The 18,434-nt window shown below is 37.7% G+C and overlaps 1 protein-coding gene across 1 annotated transcript in view; it reads right to left on the bottom strand.

Annotated features, from left to right (window-relative positions):
• BCKDHB (branched chain keto acid dehydrogenase E1 subunit beta) overlaps nucleotides 1-18,434 on the bottom strand; it is a 637,435-nt gene that overhangs the window by 165,600 nt on the left and 453,401 nt on the right. Inside the window, exon 9 of the mRNA XM_053710474.1 lies at nucleotides 11,407-11,493. Within this exon, the coding sequence (XP_053566449.1) occupies nucleotides 11,407-11,493 (87 nt within the window). The remainder of the gene's footprint in view (nucleotides 1-11,406; nucleotides 11,494-18,434) is intronic.

Raw genomic sequence — 18,434 nt, 5'->3', positions numbered from 1 at the left:
TCTTCTCAATCTACACGTCCTCACTAGGTTCTTTAATAAAGTTCCACGGGTTTCATTATCATTTGTATGCCGACGATACCTAAATATACCTCTCTGCACCAGAATTATCTCCTTTCTTGCTAACCCGTGTCACTGTCTCTCTCATATCTCATCTTGGATGTCCTCTCACTAGCTCAAGCTAAATCTCTCTAAATCTGAGCTCCTTATTTTCACCCCTTCTTCCAAAATCTCCACCCCCCATGTCTCTATAACTGTTGACAACTCCCTCATTACCCCAACCTCACATGCCCAATGTCTTGGGGTCACACTTGACTCAGATCTTTCTTTCACTCCTCACATTCAGTCCTTTGCTAAAGCCTGCCGCTTCCACTTTAAAAACATCGCTAAAATTAGACATTTCCTTACACAAGACACAACAAAGATTTTAATCCACTCTCTCATCCTTTCCCGCCTTGACTACTGCAACTCTATCCTCTCTGTTCCCCCTAGCTCCTTTACAATACATAATGAATGCCTCTGCCAGGCTCATCTTCCTTGCACGTCGCTCTTCATCTGCCGCACCTCTCTGCCAATCCAATCACTGGCTTCCTCTTGCCTCCAGGATTAAACACAAAATTCTCACTCTGACACACAAAGCCCTCAATTGCATTACTCCCCACTACAACTCAGACCTTGTCTCCAGATACTCTCCCTCCCGTCCCCTTCGCTATGCTCATGATCTCCTACTCTCCTCCTCTCTTGTTACCTCCACACATTCCCGTCTACAAGATTTCTCAAGACTGGCTCCCATCTTATGGAACTCTCTGCCTCGCTCCACAAGAATCTCCTCTAGTTTTAAAAGCTTCAAGTGCTCTCTGAAGACTACTATTCAGGGATGCTTACAACCTACACTAACCTTCCTATCTCCACTGCTATCCCCTAAAACCCCATAGCATGTAAGGCCAGCTGTTTGTAGTTCACCTTCATAAGAGCCAACTACAACAGCGCATCTCTCGACAGGATCCTCTACCCATTTGATCCCTGTAGTCGTTTTTTATATACCACCCATGTTCATAGCGCTGCGGAACCTGTTGGCGCTCTACAAATACCTGATATTATTAATATTATTATTATTATTATTATTAACATAGAGAAGGCTATGACTGCTATTCCAAATTCAAATTCACGTAAAAGATCTCTCCTAACATCTCATAAATCTAATGAAGTTTGTATTGATCTATAGCATACTGAAGTATTTCTGCTGATAAGGTTTTCTCTGACACAGAGGATCCTACTTCAGAGACTGAAATTGATAAATCAACCTTTCTATTGAATGTATTCATTCTTTATTAAGGAAGTATTGTTTATTTTGGGTATTGAGGAATCTAGTCCTCTTGATAACAATAATAGCATATGTTTAAATTCTGTTTTTTTAAGTTTCTGGGGTTACTCTTGAAGTTTTTCTTATTTCAGATGCTATCTATTATATGTTTAGTAAGGAATCTAAACGTAGTGCTTCTTTTTCCTTTCTTCTAGGTTTAAAAATCTATATCCTTTACCTATGGCTAATTTAGAGTTTTTTGGGGTAAAGTCCCTAAGGTGAGGCTATTTCTTCTCATGCCAAATGTACTTCTATCTTATGGAAGATATTTCTTCTTTTAAGAATTCTTTAGAAAGGAAGTTTGTTTCCTATCTTAGAGAAGCATAATTACATATTGGCTATATTTTTAAACCTACCATTTCTATGGCTGATGTTGCTGCTGTTTCAACTTTTTGGTTGAACAGTTTAGTTATCAGATCTTGAATTGTCTAAGCATTGTTCTTTTACTTCAACATGCTAATCATTTCATTTGTGATGCTATATTTAATGTCATTTTAATTCATATTAAATCTTTGTTTTAAGCCATTTTTAATAGAAAGGTTTTATGGTTTAAATCTCTGATATGGTGTTTTAATTTAGATTACTATTATTTTAGGATAGTAATTTTTTAGGTTCTCTATTGAATTTTATTATCTCCTCTATTACTGAGGAAAAGAGTTGATTTTTAAAGCTCCCAATTGTTTTTTCATTCCCCTAAGGCCTCGGTCTCTAATTTGAGATTTATTCTGAATTTGAATAAATCCAAGCCTTATAAATTAAACTAATTTCAGCCCCTAAGACTACATGAAGGTGCAGCCCTTAAACCAGTTCAACAGGTGGGGGGGGCAGATTGAATATATTTTAACACATTTGGACAGTTTCTGTTCAAAATCAGTGGATTTAGAATATTGTTTTCTCAGGGGTATCAAATAGGTTTCAGAATAAAAACCTCCCATGGGAGGATTCTTTCCGATGTTACAACAAACCCTGTGAAAGCTCAGGTTTTTCAGAAATGTGTTTCAGATTTAGAGTTTTCAGGGGTGATGGTTCCAGTTCCTCTGCAGAAATGGAGTTTGGATTTCTAATCAAATCTATTCATTCTCCCAAAGAAATAATTCGTTCAGACCAATTCTAGATCTGAAATTTTTAAATCGTTTTGTAAGAGTCCCAACTTTCAAGATGGTGAATATAGGGACTTGTCTGCCTTTCTATTCAGCAAGGTCACTTCATGTCCACAATACTTACAGGACACTTATTTTCACATTCCAATTCATTCAGACCACTATTCTTTTCCGAGATTCTCTTTTCTAGATAAGCATTACCAATTTGTCGCTCATCCTTTTGGGCTAGTGACAGCTCAGATCAATTTAAAATAGAGGTTCTTAATTCCTTAGACAAGGGTCACCTTTTTAGGTTTCCAGATAAGATTTAGCATCTATGATTCTTTCTCTTATAGACTATAGACAAAGTTAATTTTAGTTTGTCTAAACCTCCAGTCTCTATTTTCTTTACTGGTTATGTGCATGGAAGTTTTAGGTCTCATGACTGCAGCATCAGGTGCGATCCTCTTTGCTCGTTTTCGTTTGAGGCCTCTATAGCTTTACATGTTGCACCATAGGTGCAGGGATTATTTAAAGATATCACAACTGATATACTTAATACCAACACTCTTTTCTCTCCGATTTGGTGGTTGAACTATCACCTTATTGTTCAGGGGGCCTCATTTGTTCGTCCTACCTGGACTGTATTCTCAACAGATGCAAGTTTTTCAGGTGGGGGAGCTGTCTATAAGTCTCTGACAGCACTAGGGGTTGTGAAACCTCAGAAGGTGAGGTTACCAATCAATATTTTAAACTCCATGTTATTTTCAGGGCACTTCAGGCATAGCCACTATTGAAGAGAGAACTTTTACATTTGTTTTCAAACAGACAATATCACAACAGTGGCACATGTCAATCATCAAGGAGGGACTCCCAGTCCTTCAGTTATGGAGAAAGTATCTCGGATACTTTCTTGGACGGAATCCAACTCTTGTCTAATTTCTGCGATTCATATCCCAGTTGTAGACAATTTGGAAGGGGATTATCTCAGCCGTCAGACTTTATATCCGGAGGAGTGGTCTCTCCACCCAGATGTGTTTTTTCATCTAGTGCATATGTGGGGTCTTCCAGAAATAGATCTGATGATCTCTTGTCTAAACAAGAAGCTTTCCAGATACCTTTCCAGGTACAAGGATCGTCAGGCAGAGATGGTGGATGCTCTAGCAGTTTCTTGGTTTTTACCAACCTGCTTACATTTTTCCGCCTCTGGTTCTTTTTCCAAGGGTGATTTCCAAAATAATAATGGAATGATCTTATGTGTTTCTGATAGCACCAGCTTGGCCTCTCAGGTTTTGGTATGCGGACCTCGTCAGGATGTCCAGCTGCCAGCCTTGGTCAGTTCCTTTAAAGGGACAGTATACTGAAAAATGTTTTTTTGCTTAATGTGTTTACAATTGCTTTTTTTTACCAACTGCAGAGAAAAAAATGTATGAAAAATAGCTTTTTATGTTTTTTTTGTGTATATTAAAGCTCTGATTTTGTGTTTTGAAGCCACAACCTAATAAAATGGGTTGAGCTTGTAGTTATAATCAGATCTCATTACTGTATCACACTGTATACATATACCTGCTTCTTTATCTTATATCTTTCCATAAAACAATTACCAGTACTTGGAGAGAACAATGGAAAATCAACATTGTATTACCTTATCTCTGCTATATCCCACTTGGAGTGTACTTTCTTCTGCTGGCTGTGTTTACAAAGCTTATCTATAGCTGGGACCTGCGGCCACAAACTTTCAGAATAGGTGGGGATACCACATGCTAAATCAACTATTTCAAATGCCAATATAAGGGTAAAGGAGTTATTTGTAAACAATTTAATACACTCCAGCAGGTAAAGTGGATCATTGGGAACAAATTAAAGGGGAGACATTTTTTGAGTAAACTGTCCCTTTAAGGCTAAGGGTTTGGAAAACCTATATTTTATGATGTTCAACTCATGATTATTCTTGGCATTCTTTTAGAATTCCTAGGATTTTACAGTTTCTTCAGGATGGTTTGGATAAAGGTTTTGTCTTTTCTCTTTATCTGATTTTCCATCAAGATAAAGCTGTTCTGCGGACTTCATTTAAATTTTTGAATAACGTTGTGAATTCTAACAACATAAATATGGAAATTGTTGTTCCTTCTTTGTGTCCTAGTCCTAAGAATACCCTTGAAGGGTCTTTACATTCTTTGGATGTGGTAAGAGCTTTGAATTATTATGTTGAGGCTACTTAAGATTTCAGAAAGACTTCTAGTCTATTAGTTATTTTTGTCTGGCTCCAGGAAAGTTCAGAAAGCCTCTGTTATTTCTCTGGCTTTTTGGTTGAGACTTTCGATTCACAAAGCTTATTTGGAGGCGGGGCAGTCTCCGCCTGAGAGAAATACAGCTGTTTCTACTAGATCAGTTGCCACTTCTTGGGCTCTCAAGAATGAAGCTTCAGTTGATCAAATTTGAAAAGCAACAACTTGGTCTTCTTTGCATACTTTTACTAAATTTTACCATTTTTATGTGATTGCTTCTTCGGACACAGCCTTTGGTAGACTGGTTTTTCAGGCAGTTGTCTCAGCTTGATTCTAATGCTTTTGATTTGAGTTTTTTTGAAATTTTTAAGAAAACAATTATTTTTTGGGATTTAATTTCTCAGCGGAAATAGCTGTTTTTATTTTATCCCTCCCTCTCTAGTGACTTGTGGACTTCCACATCTTGGGTATTATATCCCATACGTCACTAGCTCATAGACTCTTGCCACTTACATGAAAGAAAACATAATTTATGTAAGAACTTACCTGATCAATTAATTTCTTTCATAGTGGCAAGAGTCCATGAGACCCACCCTATTTTTTGTGGTTATGATTTTTTTGTATAAAGCATATTATTTTTTCCAGTTCCTCTTTTTGTATACTTTTTACTCCTTTTAATACAGCTCACTTCTTGGCTATATGTTAAACAGAAGTATGAGTGAGGTGGGAGGTGTATTTATAGGCATTTTGAGGTTTGGGAAAATTTGCCCCCTTCTGGTAGGAATGTATATCCCATACGTCATGGACTCTTGCCACTATGAAAGAAATGAATTTATAAGTTAAGTTCTTACAAAAATTATGTTTTTTTCCTGCAGATCATCTTTATGTAACATAGCAGGGCCCTCTATCTATTTGCTTCTTATATATGTTACCTTTGCATAGAATACTTATGTTTATAGTGATGCTGAATCTGTTGGCGTTCTACACAAATAAATGTTAACAATAATACGAAAGATAATAAAAAAAATTAAGTGCATTGAACAAAACAACAGTGGAAAGAACTTTCATCTTCTGCTTGAAGTACAACATGTAAGGTGAAAAGAAAGTGTAAGATGTCCTTCAAAATGCATCTTCACTAAATTCAAAGAAAGTAACATCCAACTCAAAGACCTAGGACATAGAGACTGTCCTAGCAGGGTGAACCCTGAGCCCTTTTTGTACTGAAATAAAGTTAATAGGCTTTAATAGTACACTGAGCAATACAACTTGAAACCATACTGTTAAAAGGAGCATTTTCTCTTTTTATGTCCTTGGAAGATCACAATGAGTTTGTCAAAAACCATTAAGTCCTCAGTTGTTTTTTTTTGGTATAGATGTAAACATCTTATTTGATCCAAGGTATCCAATAGTTTATCTTTCACATATGTTTGGGGAACTAGCAATGGAAAAACTGGAAATAAGTTCAAATCAACTAGGAGGTAAAGAAGAAAAAACTAACAGAAAAGGAAAAGCTAGCTTCAGATGAAATTAAAGATGGCATTTCCAGAGCGGAGGATAAGAGAGTAGGTACTGTCTTAAGACAGTTATCTACCTGAAGCTGATGATTAGATGAGTTTACTTACTGTAAATTAGACAGAAACATATGAAAATATATAGAATAATTTGATCGCACAGGTTAGGGATATTAGCATACTGAACAGATCATAAAATGTTTACTGAAAAACTAAAATTACTAGATTGACCATTTTTAAATAAAATACCCCCAACCCACTAAGGAGACCATGCCTGATTGCCAGAAGGTGCATTGCATCCAACTAGATAATTTTATGACCTGCATCACTGAAAAAGGAAATGTCTAATTGAATCTGATGCCAGGTTTTCTGCTAATTTATCTAAGCAATCCTGAATTTTGCAAGCCCTGATTTCCAATTAATACAGTTTGTCTTCATTTCTATTTTACTGGCAATTTGTTTTTTGTGGTAGAATCCAAAGTTGCTACCCATATCTCTAAATTCAAGTGTGAAGTAGTTAAGTGTAAAATAGGTGAGATTTTGCGTGTGTGTGTGTGTATGTATACACACACACACATATAGTGGTAGGAGCATGCATACATTATGAAAATATATACACAGCACAGGGGAAGAGCCAGGTTGATCTGGGAACAGGAATGAGCAAGTTAGAAAAATTGATGCAGTTAGGTGGGGTTTCTGTATATATAAAAGAAAAAAAGAGAGAGTCAGAGCTTCCAAACCAGGATCATCCAGCAAAATATGAGGCAATTAATGCAGCAGTCTTAAAGGGCCATGATACCCAAATGTTGAAACACTTGAAAGTGATGCAAAATTGCTGTAAAAAGCTGACTAGAAAATATCACCTGAACATTTCTATGTAAAAAAGTAAAGATATTTTACCTCAAAATGTCTTAAGTATTCAAATCCCATTGCAAAGGACTTTAATCAGTAAATCAGTATGTCTATCCCGGGACAGGCAAGGGAGTGAGCTTCGTGCACATTTATGTTATTCCCTTATTCAGTTTAAGGAAGTTTACTATGAAATCTCATGAGATCACAGTAAAAGAGTTCATGACCTCAGCAATGCTGATGCTGATTGGCTGCTGTTCATTTCTTCATTTTTTTTTTTTTACCTGCAGCTGGGAGTAGCTGAATATAACTTTTTACACAGAACTTACTCTATTGAGCTGAGGAAATTGTGAGGTAAAATATCTTCCTTTTTTACATAGAGATGCTCAGGTGATATTTTACTGTCCGCTTTTTACAGTTATACTGCATCAGTTTCAAGTGATTTAGCATATGAGTAGTACGGTATATCCCTTTAAGCAATATATTCTTAAAAAAATAATAGAACAATTAAACCTTATATACACCGGGGGAGGAGCCAACGCCCGAAGAAGCTGGACGTCTCTAAACAGAGCTTCTGACTTTTGGGCTAAAATTCGAAAAACTTCACAATATTATAGTACTTTATTTCCCCAGTTTGGCCATACAGCAGTTTGGAGACACTTTTGTGGCAGCGCAAGGGAGACAAACATCTAAACATCTAAGCAGCTGATACATCCTAGATCTGAGTCTCTCCAGCTTCGGCATACAGTACGAACCGCCATCTTAACCGCTGAACCTAACAGAGCTTGAAATTAACGGAGAAGCCTGCGAGTTACTACCTACTACCTCCTAAGAGCCCAAGATTAAAAAGCACCTACTTTATATATCTCTGGAAGCAGCGGCAGGTAGATTGCAGGCAGTTTGCCTGCTGTGCCCGGAGCGCAGCACCAGCATGGAGGCGTGGGAGCAGTCTACACGACGGCTCATCAACGAGCATTTTCAGAACTTGAAGGCAGATCTTACCTTATGGATCGCAACCCTGACACTAGGGCCAAAGCCGACTGTAGACACCCCACAGGATTATAAGCAAGTGGAGGCAGGCGCTACAACTTCACTCGTGTTCGCGCCTCTGGAGGAACTTGAACCCGCCATTGACGGCCGATCTGTGGAATCCCTGGGATCAGACCAGGTGAGGCTGATCATGGGGGAAAGCACTTCCACTCAGGGTCTAGTGGTGATTCAAAGAGTAGCTGGACTGACAAAGGTGGGCAGATTTCTGCCGCAGAGAACAATACAATCTTGTGTACATACCTACATCCAGCATGTTCTTTTACATACGCAAGACCAGACAGAGACTCACGCCCAGGCTACATCCTTGCCACCTTACAAGACAACAGTAATAGCCATCATTGAAGAATCATTATGGCCTTTATACGATCTTCTGTACTTTATGAGACAGTGTCTTTGGGATGATGAAGACAAGATGTTCGAGCTGAGTTTAACTTACCGTGAAGCGGGCTAGCTACACTGTCAGCAATATTCGCCTCATGAGAAAATAGACAGTATATAAGTTATGGACAGTTACCTCATCTCATTTATAGCTATTATACATATAAGTTGGTTTACTGTTGGTGTTTGACTTATGCATGTTAACCTAGTTCCATTTTATAGAGTACGATCTAATTTTGCTCTTCAATATGGCTGTCTAGTTGGCCATTTCAATATCTTGTTTAATCAACTACTTGGCATATTTTACTTTGCTTACAGCTAATACTGTGTCTATTATGTACATATGCTCCTGGGTCTTATAGTTTGATGTCAACCTTATAATGCGCAGGTAGTTCCTTCAATTAGCTCTGGGGATCACTGTTTGTTCTAAAGCTGCCTTCCCCTTACAAGCTTAGACGCCTGAGTTAAGGGGCTATATACATACCTTAAACCCAAACTGCATCAAAACATACGCATTCATAATCTCCCCTCCCTTGGTTCTATCCATTTATGAATTGTCTGCTCCTGGATGGGGGGCCCACGTCCAGGGGATATGGCAGCCTTGTTCTGAAGGGGAAACTTTCAATGGTTTAATCACTTTCACATTGATTTATCTCTATCTGGGTTCAAATCCACTTTCTTTATCTAATACCCTATCTCTCAGTAACAATTGCAGATTAATTACGTTGAGGACTACGGCCTGCACCTTGCTTACCCCGCCCACTTTCTAGCTAGTGTTATTACCAACATCTACCCAAGTCTAGTGTGTAGACACCTTCTAATATGCCATGGTCTTTTTTTGAGGTCTGGTTTATTTAGTTCACATGCAACAAAGAGGTGGTGATTCAGTGCCACTGTGCATGCAGTGTTAAGCTTTGTGTCCTACAGTGGCATTCTTTCTCTCACTTATTTTTATTTAAATTCATTTATTTCATATATTTTATATAATCTAGTCTGCACTTCACTTCTTCTAGACATTAAATATACTAGTATACTGAGTAATGCTCCTTAGCTGAGTCTTATGGGTACTCCAGGACATTATGGAATAAGCTGTTTCAATAAAACCTTACTAGGCGGGTATGGTTATTCTATAATCCAAAAGTCTCCTTAGGTATACATACCACTTACTATATTTCAACCTAACTCCTCTCCCCCCCCCCAATAATGTACCTCCTTATTTAGGAGTGCTACTCATGCGGCTTATCTTTCCTATGCCGCATCTTACTACAGTAAAATATTTTGCAACGCAACATACTATATTGTTTATAAATCGCAAAAATTGTTTTACTACATTATTAGTCACCAGTTGTAACATTATAAAAATGTAAAATTTGAGGTGAATATTAAGGGATCCCTGAGTGATCACTTCTATTCTAGGCAGCCTTCTACAAATGTTCATTCTCCCTTTTCGTGGGTTGAGGTCCAAGAGTGGCCTCCTACTTTTGCACAGAAGGTTTTAACGATCATTGGCACTTACATATTATGTCTTTCAATAGTACAATTGTTGCTATTAACCTTGGTTTATGCAGCCTATAATGTAAATTGTATATGATACCTTGTTACTGTCAATTTCTGAAGATGACTGTACAATGCTCAATTGTTTAACTTGTTTGCCAACACTTTTCCCTCAATAAAAATATTGGGGGAAAAAAAAGAAAAAAACAAAAAAAAAAAAAACCTTATATACACCTGATAAAATCATCAGTATTCAGCTAGAAGAATTGCCGTCTTTTTTTGTTTATCCTATTTTTGAAGGCACAAAATATGATGAACATTTTTCTAACATACCTTATAAAAATGTTATTAACAAAATCACACGTAAAAACACTGATCTGTAGAGTAAGTATAGCAAGCTTCTGTGTGTGTGTATGTGTGCGTGTGTATGTATGTGTGTATGTGCGTGCGTGCAAATGTATGTATGTGCGTATGTATGTATATATGTGTGTGTGTGTGTATGTATGTGTGTAAGTGCATGCGTATGCATGTATGTGCGTGTGTATGTATTTATATATGTGTGTGTGTGTATGTATGTGCTGGTATGTATGTGTGTGTATGTGTGCGTGTATGTGTGTATGTATGTGCTGGTATGTATGTGTGTGTGTGTGCGTGTATGTGTTTGTGTGTGTGTGTGTGTGTATGTATGTATGTGTGTGCATGCATGTGTGTGCATGCGTATGTGTATGTATGTATGTGTGTGTGTATGTATGTATGTATTTATGTGTGTGTGTTTGTGTGTATTTATGCATGAGTGTTTGTGTGTATTTATGCATGCGTGTATGTGTGTGCGTGTGTATGTATGTGTGTGTGTGTGTGCGTGCGTATGTGTATGTATGTATGTATGTGCGTGCGTATGTATGTATTTATGTGTGTGTGTATGTGTGTATTTATGCATGCGTGTGTATGTGTGTGTGTATGTATGTGAGTGAAAATATGTATCTGGACAGGACATTGGATTGTGCTACTACCTGTAAGTAATTCACATAACACTTTTTCAGTCTTTTCTTTAGTTACATAAAACAAATCTTTTATGTATTTTAAAGAGGGTGCAGTTCAGCAAAACTAAAATATTTTTTATAGGAGAAAAATATAATGTAATTGATGTCCATTTATCTTGAGCAAAACTACATTACTGTATATACACAATATGCTTTTAAGATCAAACTTAATAGTCAAAACTTCTACCGATACAATTATTTTCTGCTACGAATAAAAAACAAGAGCATCAGGACACACAAAGTCAGCTGCTAGTAACAAACTCCATCAAGGCAACAATGTAATATTTATAAAGGGAATTGTTCCAGATTTGTATAAAAAGATTAATTAATTTTTTTTTGGTCTCCGGAAAGAGAACAGAATCTCTTCTCTAATCGACATTTGATATGCAAAATATATAATTTCATAGGTCGACTTACTTGTACTGTAGAACTAATCTCAGCTGCAAAGCCGCCTGTTACTGGAGCCTCGTGACTGATTAATAAACGCCCAGTCTTTGCCACGGACTGAAAGAAGAAATAGATATGTTTATTTAAACAGAATATTTAATGCATTTTTGTTGTTTTTTACATCAATGAAGTTTCAAAAGTACAATCTGTTTGTTAATATCACTTAAACATGAAAAAAAAAATCAATATCTATAATGTATGTATGTGTGCTGTGTGTGTTACAGTCAACCCTTGGTCTTTGCTTACTTTTGGCTAGATTACGAGTTTTGCGGTACGAGTGAAAAAGCAGCGTTAAGGCTCTTTTTCACTACTGCTGATATTACGAGTTTTGCAGGTATAGCTGTACCGCACATTTTTTTGGCTGTAACGCAACATAATTACCGCAGCTTTCAAAAAGTCCTTTTCAATGGGACTTCCTTAGCGCCGGTATTACAAGTCTCCCTGGGAGGCCAAAAAGTGAGTGGTACAGCCTATAACTACAAGATCCATACCGTAAACTGAAAGTCAGTAGTTATGAGTTTTACACTACAAAGCTGTTACATAAAACTCATAACTAAAGTGCTAAAAAGTACACTTACACCCATAAACTACCTATTAACCCCTAAACCGAGGCCCTCCCGCATCGCAAACACTAAAATTAAATTATTAACCCCTAATCTGCCGCTCCTGACATTGCCACCACTATAATAAACATATTAACCCCTAAACCGCCATACTCCCACATCGCAAAGTTAGTTAAATATTATTAACCCCTAATCTGGTACCCCTAGCATCGCCGCCACCTACCTACATTTATTAACCCCTAATCTTCCGCCCCCAACGTCGCCGCCACTATACTAAATTTATTAACCCCTAAACCTAACCCTAACACCCCTAACTTTAATGTAATTAAAATAAATCTAAATAAAATCTACTATTAATAACTAAATAATTCCTATTTAAAACTAAATACTTACCTGTAAAATAAACCCTAAACTAGCTACAATATAACTAATAGTTAATAATAGCCCCAAAGAAATCAGTTCTTTTACCTGTAAAAAAAATACAAACAACCCCCCAAAAGTAAAACCCACCACCCACACAACCAACCCCCCAAATAAAATCCTAACTAAAAAAAACCTAAGCTCCCCATTACCCTGAAAACATAATTTATGTAAGAACTTACCTGTTAAATTCATTTTTTTCATATTGGCAAGAGACCATGAGCTAGTGACGTATGGGATATACATTCCTACCAGGAGGGGCAAAGTTTCCCAAACCTCAAAATGCCTTCAAATACACCCCTCACCACACCCACAATTCAGTTTAACGAATAGCCAAGAAGTAGGGTGATAAGAAAGGAGCGAAAGCAAGGAATTTGAATAATTGTGCTTTATACAAAAAAAATCATAACCACCACAAAAAGGGTGGGCCTCATGGAGTCTTGCCAATATGAAAGAAATGAATTTATCAGGTAAGTTCTTACATAAATGATGTTTTCTTTCATGTAATTGGCAAGAGTCCATGAGCTAGTGACGTATGGGATAGCAAATACCCAAGATGTGGAACTCCACGCAAGAGTCACTAGAGAGGGAGGGATAAAAATAAAGACAGCCAATTCCGCTGAAAAAAGAATCCACATCCCAAATCAAAAAATTTTAATCTTATAATAAAAAAAACCCTGAAATTATAAGCAGAAGAATCAAACTGAAACAGCTGCCTGAAGAACTTTTCTACCAAAAACTTCTTCTGAAGAAGAGAAAACATCAAAATGGTAGAATTTAGTAAAAGTATGCAAAGAAGACCAAGTTGCTGCTTTGCAAATATGATCAACAGAAATTTCATTCTTAAAAGCCCAGGAAGTAGAAACTGACCTGGTAGAATGAGCCATAATCCTCTGAGGCGGGGATTTACCCGACTCCAAATAAGCATGATGAATCAAAAGCTTTAACCAAGAAGCCAAATAAATGGCAGAAGCTTTCTGACCTTTCCTAGAACCAGAAAAGATAACAAATAGACTAGAAGTCTTTCTGAAATCTTTAGTAGCTTCAACATATTTCAAAGCTCTTACCACAGCCAAAGAATGCAAAGATTTTTCCAAAGAATTCTTAGGATTAGGACGCAACGAAGGAACAACAATTTCTCTACTAATGTTGTTGGAATTCACAACCTTAGGTAAAAATTTAAATGAAGTCAGCAAAACCGCCTTATCCTGATGAAAAATCAGAAAAGGAGAATCACAAGAAAGAGCAGATAATTCAGAAACTCTTCAAGCAGAAGAGATAGCCAAAAGAAACAATACTTTCCAAGAAAGTAATTAATGTCCAGAGAATGCATAGGCTCAAACGGAGGAGCCTGTAAAGCTCTCAAAACCAAATTAAGACTCCAAGGAGGAGAGATTGACTTAATGACAGGCTTGATACGAACCAAAGACTGTACAAAACAACGAATGTCAGGAAGATTAGCAATTTTTCTGTGAAACAGAACAGAAAGAGCAGAGATTTGTCCTTTCAAAGAACTTGCAGACAAACCCTTATCCAAACCATCCTGAAGAAACTGTAAAATTCTAGGAATTCTAAAAGAATGCCAAGAGAACTTATGAGAAGAACACCATGAAATGTAAGTCTTCCAAACTCAGTAATAAATCTTTCTAGACACAGATTTACGAGCCTGCAACATAGTATTGATCACTGAGTCAATCTCTATGACTAAGCACTAAATGTTCAATCTCCATACCTTCAAATTTAATGATTTGAGATCCTGATGGAAAAACGGGCCTTGAGATAGAAGGTCTGGCCTTAACAAAAGTGGCCAAGGTTGGCAAATGGACATCCGAACAAGATCCGCATACCAAAACCTGTGTGGCCATGCTGGAGCCACCAGCAGTACAAACGAACGCTCCATTATGATTTTGGAAATCACTCTTGGAAGAAGGACTAGAGGCGGAAAGATATAAGCAGGTTGATAATTCCAAGGAAGTGACAACGCATCCACTGCTTCCGCCTGAGGATCCCTGGATCTGGACAGATACCTGGGAAGTTTCCTCTTTAGATGAGAAGCCATCAGATCTATTTCTAGAAGCCCCCATATCTGAACAATCTGAAGAAACACATCTGGATGAAGAGACCATTCTCCCGGATGTAAAGTCTGGCGACTGACATAATCCGCTTCCCAATTGTCTATACCTGGGATATGGACCGCAGAGATTAGACAGGAGCTGGATTCCGCCCATGCAAGTATCAGAGATACTTCTTTCATAGCTTGAGGACTGTGAGTCCCACCTTGATGATTGACATACGCCACGATTGTGACATTGTCTGTCTGAAAACAAATAAACGGTTCTCTCTTCAGAAGAGGCCAGAACTGAAGAGCTCTGAAAATCGCAAAGAGTTCTAAAATATTGATTGGTAATCTCACCTCTTGAGATTTGCAAACCCCCTGCGCTGTCAGAGATGCCCAGAAAGCTCCCCAACCTAAAAGACTTGCATCTGTTGAAATCACAGTCCAGGTTAGATGAAGAAAAGAGGCCCCCTGAACCAAATGGTGGTGATCTAACCACCAAGTCAGAAATAGTCAAGTATTGGGATTTAAGGCTATCAATTGTTATATCTTTGTATAATCCCTGCACCACAGGTTCAGCATACAAAGCTGAAGAGGTCTCATGTGAAAATGAGCAAAGGGGATCGCGTCCGATGCTGCAGTCATGAGACCTAAAACCTCCATGCACATAGCTACTGAAGGGAATGACTGAGACTGAAGGTTCCGACAAGCTGAAACCAATTTCAGACGTCTTTTGTCTGTTAGAGACAAAGTCATGGATACTGAATCTATTTGGAATCCTAAAAAGGTTACCCTTGTCTGAGGAATCAAGGAACTTTTTGGTGAATTGATCCTCCAACCATGTTTTTGAAGAAACAACACAAGTTGATTCGTTTGAGATTCTGCAGAATGTAAAGACTGAGCAAGTACCAAGATATCGTCCAAATAAGGAAACACCGCAATACCCCACTCTCTGATTACAGAGAGAAGGGCACAGAGAACCTTTGAGAAGATCCTTGGAGCTGTTGCTAGGCCAAAAGGAAGAGCAACAAATTGGTAATGCTTGTCTAGAAAAGAGAATCTCAGGAACTGATAGTGATCTGGATTAATTGGAATATGAAGATAAGCATCCTGTAAGTCTATTGTGGACATATAATGCCCTTGCAGAAAAAAAGGCAGAATAGTCCTTATAGTCACCATTTTGAATGTTGGTATTCTTACATAACGATTCAAAATTTTTAGATCCAGAACTGGTCTGAAAGAATTCTCTTTCTTTGGTACAATGAACAGATTTGAATAAAACCCCAGACCCCGTTCCAGATATGGAACTGGCACAATTCCCACAGATGACTCCAGGTCTGAAACACACTTCAGGAAAGCCTGAGCCTTTACTGGGTTCACTTGAATGCGTGAAAGAAAGAACCTTCTCACAGGCGGTCTTACCTTGAAACCTATTCTGTACCCATGAGAAACAATATTCTGTATCCAATGATTTTGAATTGAATTGATCCAAACATCTTTAAAAAATCGTAGTCTGCCACCTACCAGATGTGCTGGAATTAGGGCCGCACCTTCATGCGGACTTGGGGGCTGGTTTTGATTTTCTAAAAGGCTTGGATTTATTCCAGACTGGAGAAGGCTTCCAATTGGAAACCGTTCCTTTAGGGGAAGGGTCAGGCTTCTGTTCCTTATTCTGACGAAAGGAACGAAAACGGTTAGCAGCCCTAAAATTACCCTTAGATTTTTTATCCTGAGGCAAAAAAGCTCCCTTCCCCCCAGTGACAGTTGAAATTATAGAATCCAACTGAGAACCAAACAATTTATTACCTTGGAAAGAGATAGCAACGTTGATTTAGAAGTCATATCCGCATTCCAAGATTTAAGCCATAAAGCTCTTCTAGCTAAAATAGCTAAAGACATATACCTGACATCAATTCTAATGATATCAAAAATGGCATCACAAATGAAATTATTAGCATGTTGAAGTAGATTAACAATGCTATACACATTATGATCTGGTACTTGTTACGCTAAAGCCTCCAACCAAAAACTTTAAGCCGCAGCAACATCAGCCAAAGAAATGGCAGGCCTAAGAAGATGACCTGAACATTAATAAGGCTTCCTTAGATAAGATTCAAGCTTCCTATCTAAAGAATCTTTAAAAGAAGTACTATCTGCCGTAGGAATAGTAGTACATTGAGCAAGAGTAGAGATAGCCCCATCAACTTTGGGGATTTTTTCCCAAAACTCCAATCTATGAGACGGCAAAGGGTACAGTCTCTTAAACCTTAAAGAAGGATTAAATGAAGTACCCAAACTATTCCATTCCCTAGAAATTACATCTGAAATAGCATCAGGAACTGGAAAAACCTCTGGAATAACTACATGAGGTTTAAAAACCGAAGTTAAACGTTTACTGGTTTTAATATCAAGAGGACTAGTCTCCTCCATATCTAATGCAATCAACACCTCTTTCAATAAAGAACGAATAAACTCCATTTTAAATAAATATGAAAATTTGTCAGTTTTGTCATCAGAGATAGATAAATCAGAATGCTGGCGGTCATTTAAAAATTCATCTAATTTATGAGAAGTTTTAGAAGACCTTTTACGTTTATTAGAAGGAGGTATAAAAGACAGGGCCTTTTGAATAGAATTAGAAACAAATTCTCTCACATTAACAGGAATATCCAGAACATTACATGTTGAAGGAACAAAAACAGGTAATGGACTACTACTAATGGAAATATTGTCTGCTTTTGAAAGTTTATCATGACAACTAACACAAACTACAGCCGGAGGAACAGTTACCACAAGTTTACAACAAATGCACTTAGCTTTGGTAGAACCGACATCAGACAGCAGCATTCCAGAAGTAGATTCTGATACAGGGTCAGACTGAGACATCTTGCAATATGTAATAAAAAAAACAACATATAAAGCAAAATTATCAAATTCCTTAAATGACAGTTTCAGGAATGGGAAAAAATGCAGAATAAGCCTCTGGAAACCAGAAGCAAAAAGAAACAAAGACTTAAATAATGTCAAAAAAACTGGCGCCAAGTATGACGCCCACAATTGACAATTTTTTTTGGCGCCAAAAACCTCTGCAACAAACACGTGCGTCATAGATGACGCAACTACGTGAAAACTCTCGGTGCCAACTAAGACACCAGAAATGACGACATTACGTCAACAAACGTAATTCTCGCGCCAAAAAAAGTCTCGCGCCAAGAATGACGCAATAAATTATAGCATTTTTTGCTCCCGCGAGCCTAACAGCCCGCAATTTAGAAAGAAAAGTCAATTGAAATAAATTTCCAGTTAAGAAAAAAAATGTATTCATATGCATTTCCCAAAATGAAACTAACAGTCTGTAAGAAGGAAATATACTGATTAACCTGAATCATGGCAAATATAAGTATAAAACATATATTTAGAACTTTACATATAAAGTGCCAAACCATAGCTGAGAGTGTCATAAATAAAATAAGACATACTTACCAAAAGACACTCATCTACATATAGCAGATAGCCAAACCAGTACTGAAACGAGAATCAGCAGAGGTAATGGTATATAAGAGAATATCGTCGATCTGAAAAGGGAGGTAGGAGATGAATCTCTACGACCGAAAACAGAGAACCTATGAAATAGATCCCTGATAGGATGACCATTGCATTCAATAGGCAATACTCCCTTCACATCCCTCTGTCATTCACTGCACTCTGAGAGGAAACCGGGCTTCAGCATGCTACGAAGCGCATATCAACGTAGAAATCTAGCACAAACTTACTTCACCACCTCCATAGGAGGCAAAGTTTGTAAAACTGAATTGTGGGTGTTGTGGGGGGTGTATTTATAAGCATTTTGAGGTTTGGGAAACTTTTCCCCTCCTGGTAGGAATGTATATCCCATACGTCACTAGCTCATGAACTCTTGCCAATTACATGAAAGAAAAGGGCATTTTGATGGACATTGC

The sequence above is a fragment of the Bombina bombina genome, chromosome 4 (genome assembly GCF_027579735.1).
Source record: "Bombina bombina isolate aBomBom1 chromosome 4, aBomBom1.pri, whole genome shotgun sequence".
NCBI lineage: Eukaryota > Metazoa > Chordata > Amphibia > Anura > Bombinatoridae > Bombina > Bombina bombina.
This window is presented reverse-complemented; position numbering and strand designations above follow the sequence as displayed.